This window comes from Malania oleifera, chromosome 2, assembly GCF_029873635.1.
Source record: "Malania oleifera isolate guangnan ecotype guangnan chromosome 2, ASM2987363v1, whole genome shotgun sequence".
Classification (NCBI taxonomy): domain Eukaryota; kingdom Viridiplantae; phylum Streptophyta; class Magnoliopsida; order Santalales; family Ximeniaceae; genus Malania; species Malania oleifera.
This window is the reverse complement of record NC_080418.1, coordinates 24662222-24683562: the sequence shown is the minus strand read 5'-3', so window position 1 is coordinate 24683562 and position 21341 is coordinate 24662222. Positions and strand designations below refer to the sequence as shown.

The 21341-nt window shown below is 35.2% G+C and overlaps 1 protein-coding gene across 1 annotated transcript; it reads right to left on the bottom strand.

The window, feature by feature from the left end:
• Positions 1-535: 535 nt before the first annotated feature.
• Positions 536-8357, bottom strand: LOC131149673 (MLO-like protein 6). The gene is made up of 15 exons (XM_058100318.1): positions 8004-8357; positions 7817-7874; positions 7420-7685; positions 7092-7208; positions 6914-6974; positions 6675-6763; positions 3944-4018; positions 3210-3304; positions 3056-3105; positions 2856-2896; positions 2573-2746; positions 2410-2445; positions 1749-1816; positions 1526-1586; positions 536-1420 (listed from the first exon to the last, which is right to left on the bottom strand). Exons 1-15 carry the CDS (start codon positions 8124-8126, stop codon positions 944-946), a joined length of 1791 nt encoding a protein of 596 aa, XP_057956301.1. The 5' UTR covers positions 8127-8357; the 3' UTR covers positions 536-943.
• Positions 8358-21341: the final 12984 nt, after the last annotated feature.

The window sequence follows — 21341 nt, the reverse complement described above, 5'->3', positions numbered from 1 at the left end:
GAAGCCATCGATATTCTTTTGGTTTGAATTTTATCATCTACAGCCAAACATCTAAATCAGGCTCTCCATAAACACATTGATATTCTTCTGGGTAATAAAGAATGTCAAAACCAGTCATTCCACAAAAAATTATTACTTTTGCTCCTCAGTGCCTCCCAAACCGATTTTGTAGAAAAATTACCATCTGGGGCAGGCTTCCAGACAAAAATATCCTGCCCACTTTTACCCGTCAGCACCTATTGCAAAATTTCTCTTATTTTATTAGCACCAACAAATTCTCGTACTAAATCAGAGTTCCAATTATTATTTAGCCAGCAATCCTTAATACACACTTTCTTGTTCAAAATACCCAATTAGTTGATTGCGATCACCTCCCTCCTGAGAATTCAATCTTTAATTTATACCTAAATTAATGGGATATTCGCAACAATGATATATATAGCTCCATAAAACACTATTATTATTATTTTTTTATCGATCCAAACAATATTACAAATATATTCATTCGTCTTGATGAATTTTTCATAGACAAAGGTTTGAAGGTCCAGCCGCAGATATTACAGCTGATCAAACATTACCATTTATTTACAAAGCAACCAAATCGTCATCATGATTCAATACAAAATAGTCACAGTAAACAATTGAAATGAACATTAATTGTCACTGTCAGTGTCACTGGCATTTATATTTACCTTCATTTTCTGTCATTTCCTCACCAAAAATAAAATAAAATAAAGGACGACCAAATTTAACAAGGCCTAGCTTGCTTGCAAGATCAGTGTCTCCCATTAACTGATTGCCTTCTCAATCCACATGCATCGTTCTCGGACATCCCATGATCATATATATGTCCATGCATGCATGCACGTCATCGATCCATCCTCGAAGCCAGGCCACGTAAAATTAAACATGATCATGTTGATGCAGTTCCAGTATTTATTACTCATGCATTTGGTCTTTTATCGAATGAAAAATCCTTGGATCCAATGTTGATCTCATGCTGCGGAAGGGGAGCCACTTGCGACGAGCTCGGCTCCTGCACCTCTTTCTCATGTTCTACGTAATCCGCCTTGTGCTGGTGCGACGACGACCCGCCGTCGCCCGGCGGTGGCTGGTGGTGTTGGTAGTGGTGGTACGAGGGCGAAGTCGAGCCCTCGGTCTCCCAGTTGTCAAAGTAATAGTTGGTGGTGTTGTCGAAATTGGGGCGGCGGGGGGAGGCCTGGAGGCTGTCCATGTCGCTGCGGTAGTGGCGGAGGAGGTGGACCGGGGACATGCCGTGGGAAGGGGTTCCCGGCCTACTCGACATGGGCGTCCCGGATGCCTTGTTTTGCTTTACGTGCTTCTTCGCCGTGTGGTGCCAGTTTCGTAGAGCCGCCGCCACCCTCTCGTTGAAAATGGTGGGTTTCATTGTCGATCCCATCTGTTCAAATTTTCAACGTTCCATTTCAGTACTTAAATATGCGATCGATTGGGAAAAACAATGAAGAAGCTTCAAATTTCAGTGTTGGTGTAATGTGATATTTACCTGTGTTACGAGGGCGTAGAGGGGGAGAGTGACGTAGCTGCACAGGAACTGGATAAGGACCCTGATGACAGTTAAGGTGCATGCATGTGGGAATGTTAGAAAACAGTTTAATTAATTACTGTGAAGGAATTAATCATCCACTTTTTCATGATCAAAAGGAGTTGATGAAAAGAAATTAAGAAGCTATATATATATATATATATATATATATAAGGAGACTCACCCCATTGTGATTCTGATGATCACATCCTCTATATGCTCGTGGAAGCAGGACTTCAACCCGAATTCATACTGGTAAAGGGATACAAAGATAAAAAGGAGGTTCAACATTTATGCATTATAAATTTTTTAACACCATCGACTCCATGGTGTATTAGAACACGCTAGCTATATGAAAGATGAAAATAATCAACTTCTCAAAAAATTAATCTCAGGAGTATCCATACATGGGTCTTCACCAAAATCAAGGGAATTAATTGACTTTTCAAAGAATGTTCAAGGGATCCGTGAAAACGGAGAAAAATTTAGGTCCCCCATAACTCATTAATTTATTGGTGTGCTTTCATTGTTTGGGAAGAACTAGTGGAAGGACCACGCTGCTGGTGCTTGAGGAGGATCTAATTTTTTTCCCACAAAGATCCAACATGTCTGTCCAAACCTCCGAGATTGTGTTTTTGTAAAATGTATATACAATTTTTTGAGACTTTTAAACTCAAAACTTTATAAGTTTTAATCTTAAGAGGTGGTGAAAAGGGGCGCGAACAAATTGGAGATGGACTACTTGCAGCCCGAGCCCAATGGGCCGGTCTCCAGTAAAATAAGAAATAATCCAACAATCACACATGCATAATTGAGATAAAAGGGGTTGTCAATTAGCGGCATACCCAAGTCCACGCAAAGAAAGCGAGCTGAAAGGCATTCTGCATAACAACGGTGGAAGCAAAATGAGTTCAGGGATCAATTAAAATTTAAGCTTGCATGCATAAGGGAGTAATTAATTAATTAGTTAGTGGAAGAAGAGAGTAGGTACGCAGCAGGTAGGGTTACCTGAAAGAGAACGAAGTTGATGAGGTAGAGAATGAGGCGGGGACGGTTGAACCAGAAGAGGTCGTCGCCGGGCTCCACCACCGGCACTCCCTTCACCACCTCCCCTCTCTCCTGTATCCTCAGTCCCATCTTTGTTATTATCACCTGTAGCTTCGTCCCCACCAGCAGTATTACCTGCACACATTTAAATTCATATATACATAAAATTCCTTAAGTCTTTCATTGTCACTACCTACTGGTTATATTAATTAAATCCATTAGAATAGAGAGAGATTTTGCTTACAATGAGGGGAACAAACGGCAGCCATAGATAAGAGTACCAGCCTGTGTTTTCACATTAATTGAAACGAAAAAAAAAAGTTGGTTAAACTATTAATTAAATGAGAACTAATCACCAGCTGTAGCTTGCTCGAGCTGGAACTCTTTTTTTTTTCAACGCCATGAGAATTGAAGAAACATGGGGAGCTACATATTTGTACTTACCATGGGTATTAAAGAGAAGAAACAGAACAGCCAAGAACCAGATCGGTGGACTGAAAAAGGGGAAAAAATTGAAAACGACGTCGGGTTAGTCTTATAGGCCGGTTCATATAAGAAAAATAATTAATTCAACAGCAAGAACAATAATTAATTAAACCTGATGCCCACGACGACCTTGAAATCCTCTTCGAGCGATCTATTGATGTACTTCTGAAAATTGAATTTTGTTTGGCTTTGTGGTGCCAAATGTGCCTGCAAAATTAAAATCATTCTTTTATTATAACACAACTTAATCAAGAAACAAAACCCTCCCGAATAACGAGTTTATTTTCAAATGAATTATCGAAATATTCTTTATTCTAATAAAATTTCATTCAACAACGTTCCGTACATGCATGAGTCATCATCGACTCTTAAGAGAAGTCTCAACTTGACGGGTGGAACGAACTGGTATGGGGTACATTATTTCGTGATTTTAATTTGAACTTTTTATTGACAAAAGAGAAAAACATGAAATGAATGGTTTTAGTAATTTAATTTATTCAGCAATAATGACTTCTTTTGGACTAATTGTATCGTCACCTACCGTCAAACAACTTGGAATAATCATTTTCAATTAGGTAGCTTGAAAGTTCATCTAATCGGTTTTCAACTAAAGGCATTATAAGCGGTATTAAAGCCACTCCTATTTAAAAGCTAAAGTAAACAAATTTATTGTCAAATAATTTCGTTTAAAATCTTTAGGTTAGAAGAGTAATTGGCATCAAAATTATTTTGCTATCGTGCTTAATTAGTCTATCGATATCATTGAATTTCAAACTTAACCTTTAAACCCGAGAAGTTATATAAATAAATAAATAAATAAATAAGCATATATATTTATAAATATACCATGATAAATCCATGTCTCAAGGTCAAGTAGTCGACTTTTGGAACCGACCTCACAAATTGCCTGAAGAAACACACCTGCGAAAATTCAAACCCTAATTTGAGTAAAATAAATAAATAAATAAATAAATAAATATATAATAATTTAAAAGGGCATAAATGTCATTTCAAGTCTGGATTGAAAAAGTCCAATAAATGAACGAACGGACGCGTCAAACGTCAAACCCCAAACAAAGCGGGAATCCTCAAATTTCTTTGGACGGCCCGTGCCCCTGTCACTACCAATACAGGCACCTAACGAACTTTAATTACCTTTTTTCTTCAATTTTTTTTCCCTCCAATAATTCAAACCCAGAAATTTAAATCAACAATAATTAAGAGATAATGACGTCAAGGAGCTGTGAAAAGACAAACGTGCCCCCTCTAAAAGTCAGTTGTGTGTGATGCGAATCAACCCATCATTAATGATTAGATTGGAAACGTAACATGAGACGGGACTCAAACCAATGCGTTGGAACGTCGTCGTTTGTACAAAATGAAAAAGTCAATACATGCATGCAGCATGTGTGTTGTACGTGTTTGGGAGACTGGAAATTTGAAATTCAGAAAAACGTGAGGCCTAAAAATTAAACACATGAAATTGAAGGGCGAAAAATCCATAGTCAGGAATCAAGCATCTATGCGGCCAAATAGGCAAGAAGAAGAAAAAAATTCTTTCTCAAATCATGCACCCCGTCTTTAATTGAGTCGGTTCATTTCAATTTTTTTTTTTTCTAACAACCTTGGGACTTCAGCTTTCATCTCATTACTTTGGATACTATGGTGTGATATCAAATTTGGGGGGAGAAAATCCCTCGTCCATCGATGCGCCCCTACTAATTCGCCAGGGTAAATTCTCAAAGGAGAATCAAACTCGTGATTTTAAGGTTACCAAAGTCACAAGTTGCCCTTATCACTTTAACCAATACAGTTGGGACGGTTCAATTCATTTTTTTTTTTTATATTACATAACCTATGTATATCAAAAGTCGATTTCATGTGTGTTCATTGAATGAGAGGACCAACATGGTCCTCCTAGAGAATCTAATTTTTTTCTCCTATGTGGAAGTATTAACCGTATGTCATGCATGATTCATTGCACTTCTATATACCAAACATACATATGACAACTCTTCAACATTTTAACATGAAAGGTATCAAAAGTTTCAAAGTATTTTCAATATTACCTTGGTAATAATTTTCCATGTTGAAACAATTGTACCTATATATATACAAATATATATATATATATATATATATATATATATATGCACATATATAATTAATTGTTGCTTTAAATTACATAGGCATGAATAAGACATTAATTTTTTGTAAATATAACAGTGTTCAAAATGCTTCACAGCAAAATAAAATAATTAAGTAAAAACAAAGTCTAGAAATTTGAGTCGTAAGGGAGACGGAAGCTAGCTTCTTGATATATCAACATTAAGTAATTTAGTTTATATTCTTTTATGATTAGATAAAGAAGCTAGCTTCTTGATATATCAACATTAAGTAATCAAGTTTGTGTTCTTTTATGATTGATAAATATGTCACGTCATCAACGAATGGATTGATCACCACTGTAATAGCATGTAGTGTATGAACATAAAGCAAGATAAAGGAGAAGGCATATGTATAGGCATATATATAGTCACTCCTAAAAAAAAAAAAGACAGCTCGATGCAAAAAACTCCCACTTATGTGAGGTTCGGAAAAGAGACGGATCACAATGGATCTATAATACTATATATATATATATGAACTTCTCTATATTTATATCATAAATAAGAATTTAGGTGCTATATCCATGTGTGGCCTTAGCTAGCTAGAAGCTAGGCTCTACCTAGTATGCTAGCGGCTCATTTTTTGCAACTACGTGTGTGTGTGTGTGTGTATATATACTATTTTATATCTATATTTTCTTAATTAATTAATAATTTAAGCTGTTGACATTTAATTGATTCATGCATTTTGGAAGAGAAAATAGAGTATATGTCAAAATTCTAAATAGTGTATCCATGACTTCAGGGGACGTCTATTATAAAGAAGACTATTTATATTTTTATATGGTGTGAATGATCTCTAACCTGTTCATGTCAAGTGGACTCGCTAAAATTAATAAATATATTAAATGTCTATATACGCGTGCAAAAAAAAAAGAGAATGTAGAGCTCATCTTCTTCAACATTACATTCCCATATGTGGCTGTACAATAAGTTTTGATTTTATTTTGATTCTGAAGCCTATATAAATTGGGTGAGATGAAATGTGTTGATTAATATATAAATGTAGGATGAAAATGCATTTTCTCGGCTTTTTAGAAAAAAGTATATATGCTGAATCAAGCAAAAAAAGAGAACAAGTATACTGCTGATCGAATGAACAACGTACTAGTTTACACGGGCATCTGCTAAAGAAAAAAAATATATATATATATATATATATATATGTATATAAAGGCATGGTGCATGCTAAATTAGCTCTGGCAAGGGGATTAATTACTAATTAGTTCCATGCAATTTGGAAAGCGCGTGCCTATGGTCATGTGGACGCTGCATATGATTCATGACATGCATTGATTAATTATTGCTGTGTCTATATATATATATATATATATAGAAGTTTACATATATATATATATATATATATATATATCATTATTGCTGAGAGAGAGAGAGAGAGAGAGGCTTACGATCCAAATGAGGAGGGGGTTCTTGGTCCAAAAGCTCAAGTGTCGTCTGCCAAAGGAAGTCTCTCTTGCAAACCTGAACCTCTCGGGATCTGCACTTGAAAGTTGATACAGCACTTTTTGTCATAATATATAAATATATTTAATCACTAAGCAGAAGCGCGTGTATGGAGGTTCTTGAGGAGAAAGAGAGCATTGGCTTGGCTCTCCTTTTGAATGGTTCAGGAATTCGGTGTACTCACCGTGGGAGAACTGGTATTCTACTGATCTCGTCTCTTTCTCCCACGCTTTCCATCTCCTCATCTGCGACCCAAAAAAACTCCAATGTTCAAAAACATGAAAGGTCAATGTAAGAGAGCTAGCTATATAGCTAGAGAGAGAGAGGATGACGATGACGATGACGATGACGATGAAACGTACCTTGGCTCGGCCCAGCGCCATGGTAATGATGCAGTACAAAACGTGAAAAATGGCCAAAACGAATATGAAGATATGCAGCTGATGGATACCGTCGGCCGACACAAACGCCACTTTACCCTGCATTCCCATGGCACACAGTGAAAACAGAATAATAGTGACGAACAATAAATGTTAATTACTCCATTAAATTCACTGTTTCTCCAACATTATCCTTGTTTGTTTGTTTGTTTCCTTTTTAAATTTTTTTTATTTCTCAGCTTTGGCAGAAGCGAAGAGTCTTAAGACTAAAAATTGAGTATAATTATTAGAGAAGGCGGGGGGGCCATGCCTTGTCTGCGCATTTGTCGGTTCCAGCCGACGCCAGGAAACGGCGGGGGCCGCCGGAGTCCGAGAACATGAGAAGCCGGCGGGTGTGGTCTTCAGTAGTAGTGGAGCCATCGCCGCCGGAGGCTTCGTCGTGAGCCACCTGCGTTGTTTCTTGCTTCTTATTGCAAGGGTGCCATGTAGCTGCCACGCTTGCAGGTATGCATATGTTGGTAATTAGGCTCTGTCCCACCGTCAGCAACAGGGAAATAAATCCCAGCAGCATCAGCTCTTCAATTCATCCATCGATGTCACCAAATTAAAATTAAAATTAACTTAACTTCATAATTCAAATTTTCTTCACTTTTTGAAAAATAAAAAATAAAAAAAAAGATGATGATGAGATGTGTAAGTATACATACCTGATTTAACCTTTTCGAGCGCCTCATACAGAGCGCTCTTGTGCCTCTTCTTCAACCACTGCAGATTTTCATTTTTTAAGTTATAAAATTAATTACTAGATCTTGATATATACGTACCGAACTTATTTATATATGTATATGGGTCTGTATATATATATATATATATATATATATATATATATCATACCTTTCCGATAAGATGGATGATGTGTTCTATGATGATGGAGATTAGGACCAAAACGAAACAGACGACGGCGACGGCCCAAGTGGGTGTCTCCTCCAGGGATCTTCCGCTGCCTCCTCCGGCCATGGTTTCGGCGATCTCACTTAGCTACCTCCCAACCAATCACCCGCCCACACAATTTAATCTACAAAAATATATATATATATATATATATATATAATCGCAGAGAGAGAGAGAGAGAGAGAGAGAGAGAGAGAGAGAGAGAGAGAGGAGTAGAGGAGGTTTGCGTGAAGGCGGGGATGGGGAATAAATGAAAAGCTAAAAGGGTGGAGGGAAGGGAAGGTGAAGGGAAGGAATAAAGGAATAGGGAAGGAAGGAGCGAGTATATATAGATGACTTTGACTTCGGACGCGTTACGGCAAAAAATTAGAGTGAAAAAAAAGGGCGAACTCAGTTTGTAACAGGCCTTATACATCAAAATTAATCACTGATTAACTAAGCTTTCTTTGATTCTTTACTTTCTTAATTAATTAAGCAGTTAATATAATGCAGCAGCTGTCCTACTTGCATATATGGTTTTTTGTTTTAATTTTTTTAATGACTCTGTGTATGTCAAGTCAATGTCATATCAGGCGATGGGGTATTGCGCTTTGTAAAACTAATATTATTTTAATTTTTAATTACAGTTTTTAATTGGGTATCATTGCAGCTAATTGCTAGTTCCTAGATAATTAATGAAACACTTTATGATAATAACGATCATTATATATTATAATGGGCTTTTCTTTTTATCAATGTGGATAACCAATTGATGATAAATGATTTCCTAATACTTTTTTTTTAATTTTTATGGTGGGTTGAATGATAGAAAAAAAAAAAAAAGGAAGTCATAGAAGGATAAAAATAATTCACAAGACCCCTAATATCAGCCCTTATTGTTATTTTGAATAGGCACATGCCCCCTCCACTTTCACCAAATCCAAATCTGGAGAAATCTTAAGAGTTCAAACATTTTTCATTTTTTAAATTTAGCTTTTCAAAGCATGCTAAAAATTTTAGCTTGTTTTTATTTATTTTTTAAATTTGTGTCAAATTTTTTTTTTTTTTTCAAAAAAGAGAGATTATTTAAATTTGGCAGCCAATTGAACATCAGCTATACATGTACGGAATGCTGTTAAAGCATTAGATATTTTGTACACTATTGGTATGACTCTAATGATCAGTGCTCTGATTTTTCAAACTCAAGACATCATCCTTATTACATAGAGAAAGCGGTTAAAGACCAATTTGCTTGATCAATGACTATTAGCATCATCATTTTCATGCCTTTGCTTTCACAAGATATTATAATATTTATGAGGAGGCACTTGGTTTGGTTCAATTTAGTGGCTATGCCAAGTTATGAAATTTAGATCAATGCGTACAACACATAATAAGATTGGACTAATTTACAAGGTTTGAGCAAAAGAAATTCATTTTCCATGAAATTTGGCAATAAGGCACTCACCTTTTTTTAAGATTTTAAAATTTCATGGACTTTTCCTAAGATTTCAAAACTTTCACATAGATACGCCTTGGTCTTTGACTTTTAGGACGCTTACACCCTCACAAAATTATTGTATTTTTATAAAATATAGGGAGAGGTTAGTGTCTTTTTAGTAAATATTAAGGGAGAACTGTGAAATTTTTGAAATCTCAAGAAAGGTTAGTTATTTTTTCAACCTCAAGAGAGGTCTTTTGCCCTGATATTTTTGTGTGGATAAAACTATCTAGTCCCCCCCCCCCCACCCCAATCCCGCATACCATGCCCTTGCGGCTAAACATGAAGGACAAAAATGCCTTCTATAGACACCTAATCTTATTTGGAACTTATATAGTGAAATGGGCATTAAATTAAATTTTCCTTTTTCTCTTTGAAATTTGGTAAAAATCAAAATGCCGTCTAAGGTTTTTCCCTACATTGCGGCACTCTCACCTAATCTTCTAACACTTTCCTCTCTCAAGCTAAAAAATAAATGGTTTTTTTTTTTTTTATCATCAAACTGCAAGAACTCAAAAGAAATTCAATTCAATACATTAAATTTCATTAAAAAAATACAAAAAAATGAAAAAAAAAAAAAATAGAGGAGCAACTCTCTCAGCCCATCTTCTAGTCTTCGAACCTACCCTTCAAGGATCCTTGTACCTTTTCTTTTTTCTCTCAAAACAAAAAACTCATTGGCGCTAAGCGTAAGGGAATGCTAGACATTTGGTAATCTCGATCTCCTCCAATCAAGATAAAAGATCCCATTGAAGTGGCTAACCCCATGCATATTGTATGTAGATCTGGTTGCACAATTTGTATCATATAAGAAATAGCTATTTCAGGTATTACCCATCTGCTAGGAGGCACACACAAAAAGCCTAAATTTAAATCAATTTCAGCCCAAGAAATGTAGGCATTCCCAAAATCCCTTTCAGCCCAAAAGAGCCCAACCCTCTTCTACTCAACTAACCCTCCTACAGCCCATAATCCTGTAGTGTAGCAGCAACCATGTTGGCCTAACAAGGTCTTTCAATCAGTTTTGGTGATAACAAACAAAGGAAAATTTAACTTGGAAAGGTTGAGTTTTTGTGTTTCAAGAAATATGGATCAAGTGAAGATTAAGTATGGATTAAGTGAAAATCAAGTATAGATCAAGTGTGGGCCATCAAAGAAGATAAACTAACAAATGATCCAAAGAGATACTAAGGCATTTGCAGATAAAGCTAGCTCAAGCAAATATCCAAAGAACTTCAAAAGCAAAGAATGAGAATGATCTCAAGCATGACATATAAAGTCTTAGGAAACATATTGTAAGTATTTCAAAGCTAAATATCATTTGAAATATGTTTTGAAACTTTTCCAAGAGATTATGACAACCTAAAGACCTATTTAGGATTATTGAAACAAGTTTTGTAAAAATCAGAATAAGAAATCAAATTATTTTTAATGGAAAATATTTTTTAAGACAGCTTTCTGTCTGTTTAGATGACTGAACTCACTATTCAGATGTCTGGAGATTTTACTTCAGACGTCTAAAGAATAAGCTCAGACATCTGAAGATTTTCTGGGACAAAACTGAAACAGGCAGTAGCTGTTCAGACGTCTGAACTCGACACTTCAGACATCTGAACCCGACACTTCAGACGTCTAAACCCACTCTTCAGTCATCTGACCCTGTGTCCAGTTCATTTTTTAAAGGGTTTCAGGAACTTTAGATGACTGAACTCGACTCTTCAGTCATCTGAACACTGTCTAACGGGCAAATTTTTTAAAATCTAATATTTTAAATAATAGCCGTTTTGAGCTCCAAATTTTCTAACAACTTGGGAAACTCTCTGAGGAAACTTTTGCAAACAAGGATCATCTGAACATTGTTCAACGGGAAAATTTTTAAAATCTAATATTTTAAATAATAGCCGTTTTGAGCTCCAAATTTTCTAACAACTTGGGAAACTCTCTAAGGAAACTTTTGCAACAAGGAAACTTGTTTGAAAGCCTATAAATACATGGTTTTTGTAAATCAAAATATACCAAACATTGAAAATCTCTCATAAGCTCTCTTGCTCTCAAAGCCTCATCTTGATTATCTCTTGTAAACTGAAAGTGTTGTGATTTTGAGATTCTAGCTCATCAATTCCTGAAGTTAGATTACTGATTTCTCATCTAGAGAAAAGGAATTTGGTGAAATCCTTGTTAAGCTTCAAAAGTGTATTTCTTTTTTGATATTTATCTTTTGAAGTACATAGTTTCAATTTGTACTAACTTGTTCTTTGTGTGAGCATCTCTTGTACATCAGCTTCTTGTTATTTCTCTTATAGATTTTGGACGATTCTAGGCAGTTGGATCGTTGATCAAACGAGGGTATATTGTTTGGAGAATGCGGGTTCTAGCCTTAGCAAAGGAGTGATTGTAAACAGGTGTTGTTCCGCCCGGTAAAGGAACTGCTAAGTGGAACCCTTCGGTATTTTGCCAAGGGCGAGGATGTAGGCTGTGTTGAAGCCGAAACTCGTGAAAACCTTGTGTCTTTCTTTCTTCTTTACTTCATATTTTCTGTACAAGTTGTTGTTGTGTGATTTAAAGTGCAGGTTGTAGGTTCTAAAGTTAGAAATAAAGAAAGAACCTTGATATTTAGAAAGTACGTTTTGATTGACCGTTTGCGGAAACCCAAAAGGGAGTACGTTGGTTAATCTGCGGAAATCTTGATCAAGAGAAGTGCATACGAAGAGGTTATCTAAATAAGATTGTGAAAATCTACAGAGAAATTGATAAAAGTACTAAGATTCTTGCTTGAGTGGTTGAATTGTTTAAGTATAATTGATTGGCTTGTGAATTTTAAATTTCAGTATTTTTAAGTTTGATTATTAGTTATTTATTGTGGTTTTTTTCTTGGTGTCATAAGCAAAGTTAAAAAAAAATATTAAAATTAAAAAGAATCCAATTCACCCCTCCCTCTTAGGAAGCTATTCCTAATTTCAATTGATATCAGAGCTAAGTTATAGAAATTCCTAACAAGAAACTATAAAAAGATCAAATGGCAAATATTGGAGTAGCACCCTTCGGTGAAGGCCAATCCTCAACCCGTCCACCAATCTTTTGTGGACACAATTATATCTTTTGGAAAAAGAGAATGGAAATATATCTCCAACACATGGATTGGAAAGCATGAGAAGTTGTTATGGATGGAAACCTTATTCCCACTAAGATAGTTGATGGAAAACACATTCCAAAAGAAAATAAAAATATGACCGACTTAAATTATAAAATGCTTCAAATAAATGCAAGTGCTATAAATGCGTTATACTGTGCATTAGATGCTAATGAATTAAACAGAGTCATGACTTGCAAAATAGTTAAGGAGATTTGGGACAAATTAGAAGTAACATATGAAGGAATAGTTGATATTAGAGACAATAGGATAGACATGTTAACAAGCGAATATGAAGCATTCAAGATGAATTATGATAAAACAATATCAAGTATGTACACCAAATTTACTCACATAATAAATTCCTTAAGTGCCTTAGGGAAAACTTATACTACCTATGAAATGATCAGAAAAATTCTAAGAGGTCTTCTTTCCATATGGGAACCAAAGGCTACAACTATCACAAAAGGTAGAAACCTCAAGACCACTTCTTTAGATGAACTTATAGGCTCACTTCTTACCTATGAAATGGCCTTAAAAGAAAGAAACCTTGAACCAAAGCATAAAAGATCAATTACACTAAAAGCATCTAGTCACAGCACTAGTGAAGACGAAAGTGAAACAAGTGACTTAGATCAAGATGAATTAGCATTCATTACTAAGAGACTAGGCAAATTCTACAGAAGGAATAAAAGGTTTTCTAGAAAGTTCACTAAAAGGAAACCCGAAAAAGGAGGGACAAGTAGGAAAGAAAATAAAGGTAAGAATGAACCACAAATATGCTATCATTGCAAGAAACCAGGGCATATCAAACCAGACTGTCTATTGCTTAAGAAAGACAAGAAGAAAAAGAAGGAAGCTGTACAGGCTACTTTGGATGACTCTAACTCTAGCGAAATAGAAAACAAAACAAGTGGACAAGAGATGACAAATATGTGCTTCATGGCGAATGACGAAGAGGTAAATTCTTATTACTCTTCAACCGAATCTCAAAATGAGTCTTGTGATGAGTTGTGTGATAGTTTGCCTTCTTATAAGGAATTACAAGCTGAGTTATTCTCACTACATAAAAGATTCATAAAAATTTCTAAGAGAAATATAACTTTGAAAGATCAAAATAAAGAACTAGTGAAGTAACTTGAATCATTCAAAGCTATTGAAGAAGAAAAAAAATTCTCATATTAAGAAGTTGGAAGAAGAAATAAATATAGCAACACAAGAGTTAGATAAAACTCATAACGATAATTTGAATAAAAAGGATCTAGAAATAAATGAACTCAAAAATGCAGTTGAGGATAAAGAAAAGATTATCTATAACTTTACCAAAGGTAAAGAAAACTTTGAAAAGATGATTGGACAGCAAAGCCTTCATGGGAACAAAGAAGGAATAGGCTTCAACGGTAAAACAAATAAAAGGAATAAAAAGCTATACATGGGATACTTTGTTAAGGAAGCTAAGTACTATGCTAGCACTTCATCAAACAACAAATATAAACACACCACTTGCTATATGTGCAAGACAAAAGGTCATGTAATGTTTAATTGCCCATTAAAAAGAAAGTATGTTAAAGTTCAAAGAGAATGGAAATCCAATAGTGGAACTAATAACAAAACAAAGAAAGTCAAAAGAACTTGGGTTCCAAAAACTAACACATAGTATCCTTCATTGTAGGTTTGCTTTAGGACAATAACGTCAATAGATAAATGGTACTTGGACAGCGGGTGCTCAAGGCACATGACCGGTGACAAGACCAAGTTCACTACATTAAAACAAAAAGATAAAGGATATGTCACCTTCGGTGACAATGTCAAAGGTAAAATCATTGGCATCAAAAAAATTGGTAAAGAACCTTCACTCACTATAGATAATGTGCTATTAGTAGAAAGACTAAAACATAATCTTTTAAGTATTAGTCAACTAAGTGACAAAGGGTTCGAAATAATTTTTATGAAAGAAAAATGTGCTATCCAAAATCTTAAAAACAAAGAAACTCTATTTATAGCTCATAGAATAAATAATGTCTATTGCATAAATCTTGAGAAATTAGCAAATCAAAACATAACTTATTTGATAGCTATAAAAGAAATAAGTTGGTTATGGCATAGGAAACTAGGACATGCAAGTATGGACCTACTATCCAAATTATCTAAGAAAAATCTTGTAAAAGGACTACCAAATACAAAATTCATTAAAGACAAGATGTGTGATGCATGAAAAAAGAAAACAAGTAGACATAACACACTATAGAAGAATTATTGGTAGTTTACTATATTTAACTACTAGTAGGCCTGATATTATTTTTAGTGTGTGTATGTGTTCTAGATTTCAATTAGCACCCAAGGAATCCCACCTAACAGTTGTTAAGAGAATTCTTAGGTACTTGGTAGGATCATTTGATATAGGCTTATGGTATCCACAGGACACTGATTTTAATATGATAAGTTACTCTAATGCTGATTATACCGGATGTAAGATTGATAGAAAAAGTACAAGTGGCGTATGTCACTTTCTAGGACAATCCTTAGTATTATGGTTCTCAAAGAAACAAAATTCTATAGCCTTATCAACCGTCGAAGCTGAATATGTGGTAGCTGGAAGTTGTTGTGCACAAATTTTATACATGAAACAACAATTAAAATACTTCAATCTAGAGTATAAAACAATACCAATAAAGTGTGATAACACAAGTGCCATAAATATATCTAAAAATCCAATTTCACACTCAAGAACAAAACATATAGACATAAGACATCATTTTTTGAGAGATCATGTTCAAAAAGAGGATATAATTCTTGAATTTATAAATACAAGTAATCAATGGGCTGGCATATTTACAAAACCCCTGAGTGAAGAAAGATTTATACATATTAGGAGAGAACTTGGCCTAATCCATAGCAGAGAAGTATATTAGAAAAGAATTTTCAACATTCATCTGCACTTCGGTCATCTGAACTTCACACCCCAGACAATTGAACACTGTACCAAATAGGTTCAGATGACTGAACCTGGAACTTTAGACATCTGGGAGGCTACTGCCTCTTCAAATTCTGGACTTTAAAATCTTCAGACGACTGAAGTTAATCTTCAGTCATCTGAAGTCACGAGGTTTAAATATAACTAATGGACTAAACCCTAATTTCAGACTTCTGAAGTTGGTTGCTCCACTCATCCGAACACCTTCCTCTCCATCGTTTCTTATTTTCACTTCAATCCAAAGCTTCTATCCTTCAAAGATTCAATCCACGAAAACTAGGGCATCTCATTCTCATACCCTCATGCCTCGAATCAAGCAAACTGCCAACAAAGGATCTTCATCGGGGAAAGATGCTCAAAACCTTGACAAATGGCTTGTGGCTCCTCGAGCTCGAATTCTTCATCGTACTTCACTAGGTACAGTAGAACCAATCTTAGGTAAAATTCTAGATGTTTCATCCTTCAATACTGAGTTTCCAGATATCCTTCCATTATTTCACACCATTGGTTGGTTTGATTTCCTCACCCAACAAACCAAAGGATGTTTTCCCCATCTTGTCAAAATTTTCTATGTTAATATGACAAATGAAAATGGGATTATTTCTTCGAAAGTTAAAGGAAAGAAAATTTTGCTGAATTCTAAAATATTGTCTCCCATTTTTAAAATTACTCTAGGTGATTTTAACTGTCCCATGTTTACTTAATCCTAGATTCTAGAACAAGGATTCACTCCTGAAGCTTTTCTTCCAATGATCATGGAAAATGAACCTATCTATTTTGGGCATCCTCTGTTATACAAACAATTAAGCGTAAAAGGCCAGATTCTACACAAACTCGTTTCAAACAATATCCTACCTAAACAAGGCTCTTTTGATCATCTTTCCAATATTGAATGTTTTGTTCTTTGGTGTCTTCTTAAAGGAAAGAAACTAGACTTGGCTAGTTTAATCATTAGATGGATGTGGACCAAATTGGAATCTTCTCGAGTTGTTCTTCCTTATGGAGGAATTCTTACTCTTCTCTTTAACCATCTTCATGTTACCAATAGTTCTGAATTCTTCATAAAAAGAACCAAATATGATCTTTTCAATGAGACTTCCCTAAAGCAAATGAGGTATGACAAGGGGAGTTCAGGATGGTAGTAGGGAAGGACTCAACATGCAACACCCGCCTTAGCAGCAGCCTCAGGTTCAACCTCACCCTCAACCTCAACACTAGTATCAGCAGCAGGACAATCTTCTTCTACACAGGACCTTAGTTCATCTCATGACACACCTTCATGGTTCTTATCCTTCCAAAAGGATTTCTCCAGTTTTTCATCTAAAGTTTGCACTGGGCTTTAGAATATTAAAGAAAAAGTCACATCACTTGATAATCGTGTCATGCATATAGAAAGATATCAGGCTAGATCTTCTAGGGGAGGTGATCCCATGGACATTTCCTCTGCTCCTCCAAGTGCAGATGATAATTCTGATAATGACTCTATATAAAATGAAGGAGATTCTGAAGGAGAAGGGAACCAGGAAGATGAAGCCAATACTGAAGAAGAAGGATCCCAAGAAGAAGAAGTAGAAGGAGATGATTCTGAAGAAGACAGATAAGATAGTTAGAACTTCCTAACCTTGGTTGTCATAACACTTTTTGCATGTACTGAAGTATTAGGACTTATGTTGATTCCAAATGTACGTCAGATGTTTTGGAATCATAGCACTGTGAAACTTTTTGTAAGGGTACACATGAAACTTCTATGTATTGATATTTTGAGTTGATCTATAGATGCTCTTTTGTACTAACTACATCTTGTTATGAGATTTTTTTTTTTTTTTTTTGATAAATTTTCATAATCCAATTACTCTTTTTGACTAATGACAAAGGGGGAGAGAGTAGAGTGGTCTCAGTAAAAATAAATGACTGAATGGTTTTAGCTGACATGGATATATGATATCAGCAATAACTTACTATGCAACTCATCAATTGGATAAAATAAAGAATATTTGATAGATGATGAATGAGCATATGATGAACTTATCTACATGGCTATTTACATGGCTTGCTTATTAATGCTTATAGTAAAGGGGAGTACTTTATTTCACATAAAACTTTTATCTTTACTCCTTATTTGTCATCATCAAAAAAGGGGAGATTGTTGGCCTAACAAGATCTTTCAATCAGTTTTGGTGATAACAAACAAAGGACAATTTAACTTGGAAAGGTTGAGTTTTTGTGTTTCAGGAAATATGGATCAAGGAAAATTTTCTGGGACAAAATTGAAACAGGCAGTAGTTGTTCAGACGTCTGAACTCGACACTTCAAACATTTGTACCCGACACTTTAGATGTCTGAACCTACTCTTCAATCATCTAACCTTGTGTCCAATTCATTTTTTAAAGGGTTTCAGGAACTTCAAATGACTGAACTTGACTCTTCAGTCATCTGAACACTGTTCATCGAGCAAATTTTTTAAAATCTAATATTTTAAATAATAGACGTTTTGAGCTCCAAATTTTCTAACAACTTGGGAAACTCTCTAAGGAAACTTTTGCAACAAGGAAACTTGTTTGAAAGCCTATAAATACATTGTTTTTGTAAATCAAAATATACCAAGCATCGAAAATCTCTCATAAGCTCTCTTGCTCTCAAAGCCTTATCTTGATCATCTCTTGCAAACTGAAAGTGTTGTGATTCTGAGATTCTAGCTCATCAATTCCTGAAGTTAGATTACTGATTTCTCATATGGAAAAAAGGAATTTGGTGAAATCCTTGTTAAGCTTCAAAATTGTATTTCTTTCTTGATATTTATCTTTTGAAGTACATAGTTTCAATTTGTACTAACCTGCTCTTTGTGTGAGCATCTCTTGTACACCAGCTTCTTATTATTTCTCTTGTAGATTTTGGACGATTCCAGGTTGTTGGATCATTGATCGAACAAGGGCATATTGTTTGGAGAAGGCGGGTTCTAGCCTTAGCAAAGGAGTGATTGTAAACAGGTGTTGTTCCACCCGGTAAAGGAATTGCTATAGTGGAACCCTTCGGTATTTTGCCAAGGGCAAGGATGTAGGCTATGTTGAAGCCGAACCTCATAAAAACCTTGTGTCTTTCTTTCTTCTTTACTTCATATTTTTTGTACAAGCTGTTGTTGTGTGATTTAAAGTGCAGGTTGTAGGTTCTAAAGTTAGAAATAAAGAAAAACTCTTGATATTTAGAAAGTACGTTTTGATTAACCGTTTGCGGAAACCCAAAAGGGAGTATGTTGGTTAATTTTCAGAAATCTTAATCAAGAGAAGTGCATACGAAGAGGTTATCTAAAGAAGATTGTGAACATCTACAGGAAAATTGATAAAAGTACTAAGATTCTTGGTTGAGTGATTGAATTGTTTAAGTATAATTAATTGGCTTGTGAATTTTAAATTTCAGTATTTTTAGGTGTGATTATTAGTTATTCATTGTGTTTTTTTTCTTGGTATCATAAGCAAAGTATAAAAAAATATTAAAATTAAAAAGAATCCAATTCACCCCCCTCTTGGGAAGCTATTCCTAATTTCAAACCACCCCACCCCTATGCTACTTGCAACAATTAAATGGTTGCACCCACTCCCTAGCTAAAAATATCAAGAAAAAGGGTATTGACAATCGAAGATATCGAGGAAATAAAGGAAATCAAGGAATTAATTTAGAGATTTTTTTTTGCCTATAAATAGAAAGGCATAACAAAGGGTTGGGGGAGGAGTCGTTTCGATAAGTTGAGAGGGTTGAGAGTTTAAAAAGAGAGCTAAGAGTTCAGGAAGGAAGAGAGGTTCTCAGGCAGTAAGGTTAAAAAGAGAAGGAGATTATTTCCGAGAGCATAAAATAGAAGGCAGAACATAAAGAAAGGTTTAAAGGAGAATAGTCAGCCTAGATTTCTACCCTTCTTTGCGCAATAAGTGGCTCATGAACTAGATATATAGTAGCGGAACACAATACCTCAATCTACCTTTCCATTTTATTCTACAAAAACTAAGAGATTGAAATGTTTCTGCTAGAATACTGGGTATTGGGTTAGTCACATCCTGAACTTGGGCCACAAAAGCAACTGCTTCCTGGTCAATATACCCCAATTCTTTAGGAAAAACAATTAGACCATAAATTGAAAGTGTCATAATACCCATGTGGACTTCTTCTTTATTCTCTCCTTCCATTAGGGTCTTCAGACTTTCCCAGCTAATCCTTTTGTCGCATTTTTTAATCTGTAGACCCACTTTTTGAGTTTTGATCCCTATCACCTTACATATCTCTTTTTGCTAAATGATACTTTAGGATTGTACCTGTACATCCTATAAGGTGTATGAACTTTCATCAAATGCAGCAACAATGTGTATTCTTCAATAGTTGGAGTCATCTCTAGTTATCCCCTCACAAGTGAAGAATCAATAAGAAGGATTCCAAAAATCCACCAAAACACTCATCACTTCTTGGTTCACTGTTATATGCAACAAGAATCCAATGTGGTCATATAATTGAGAGATTTTCAATCGTCTTTAGTTATCCAACCTGCCTGGATTGTCTTCAACTCCTTTAGAGAGTTTGATTAAGTTTCAACCCTGATGCGAGCCGACAACACCACATTAGCTCCTTTGATCAAACTATCACCCTGATATCTTTGCTGGTCAAGAGTACTTATGTTTCTTCCTCCTTGTACACCACTACTAAGCTGTCCATGGGGTGATTTGGGGCTAATACGAAATTTTGGCAAAGTAGTGCGTGTGCTTAAAATGAGTGCATAATGTGGGGGACAAAAAAGAACTCAAACAAATACAACAAAAGAATGGACTAAGTCATGTGAAGAAGGATAAAGTTTTTGTGCCAATCCTAGGTGGATTTATTGCTTACAGGTTTTCCCCCAGGCTCTATCCTAAATGAGGAAACTAGAGTCAGATTTGTTCAATTCAAGCTCTATTCCCTATCAAGAATATGTTCCCAAGATGTCTCTTATCCTTACCTAATGGGCTTGAACAAAATATAAACTGAGTGGAGTAATTCGCGCTCACCCAAAGATCTTGTCTCGTAGAAGCTTACGGTACTACACCCCTATATATTCTTAAAAGGATAAAGCCCAAGTATAGGACTCGTGAAAGTGTGTGTGCTCACATAAATTTAAAAGTCTATCCTCTCATTCCAACACATCATCACACAATTTACATACTTATCCATTCATCCACAACATATATAAGGCAAAATATTCACAAGTGCACAACAATTATTCATATTTATAGGTAAAATATCATGGAATAACCCAAAGGACCATTAAATTCACATTTAGGATAACTCATAATTAATTAATGGCTCGACTCTCTAAGTCCCTAGTGGAGTCACCAAGCTGTCGCAATGTCCTAGAAAAGGGTTCGCAATAGCAAGAAATAATATTATTAAAGGTTTGATAGAGTTGTCACTAACATATTATTTTCTTATGTGCGGTTAGTTCACCTAATTACTATTTATTAACTGGTCTCTAGAATAAACCTAGGTCAAGGAACCAACAATCTTGATTTGCATTTACTAGATTTGGGATCAGGAGTTCAGTTATGCAAGAGGAAGGTAGTAGCATCCCTTACACACCCATTCTTATCCCTAAATTGAATCTAATGGTCTTAATTAACTCTTTAAAAAATAAATAAATATTAAAATTTTAAAAGAAAATGTGAAATAAGGTGCAATTTAGGA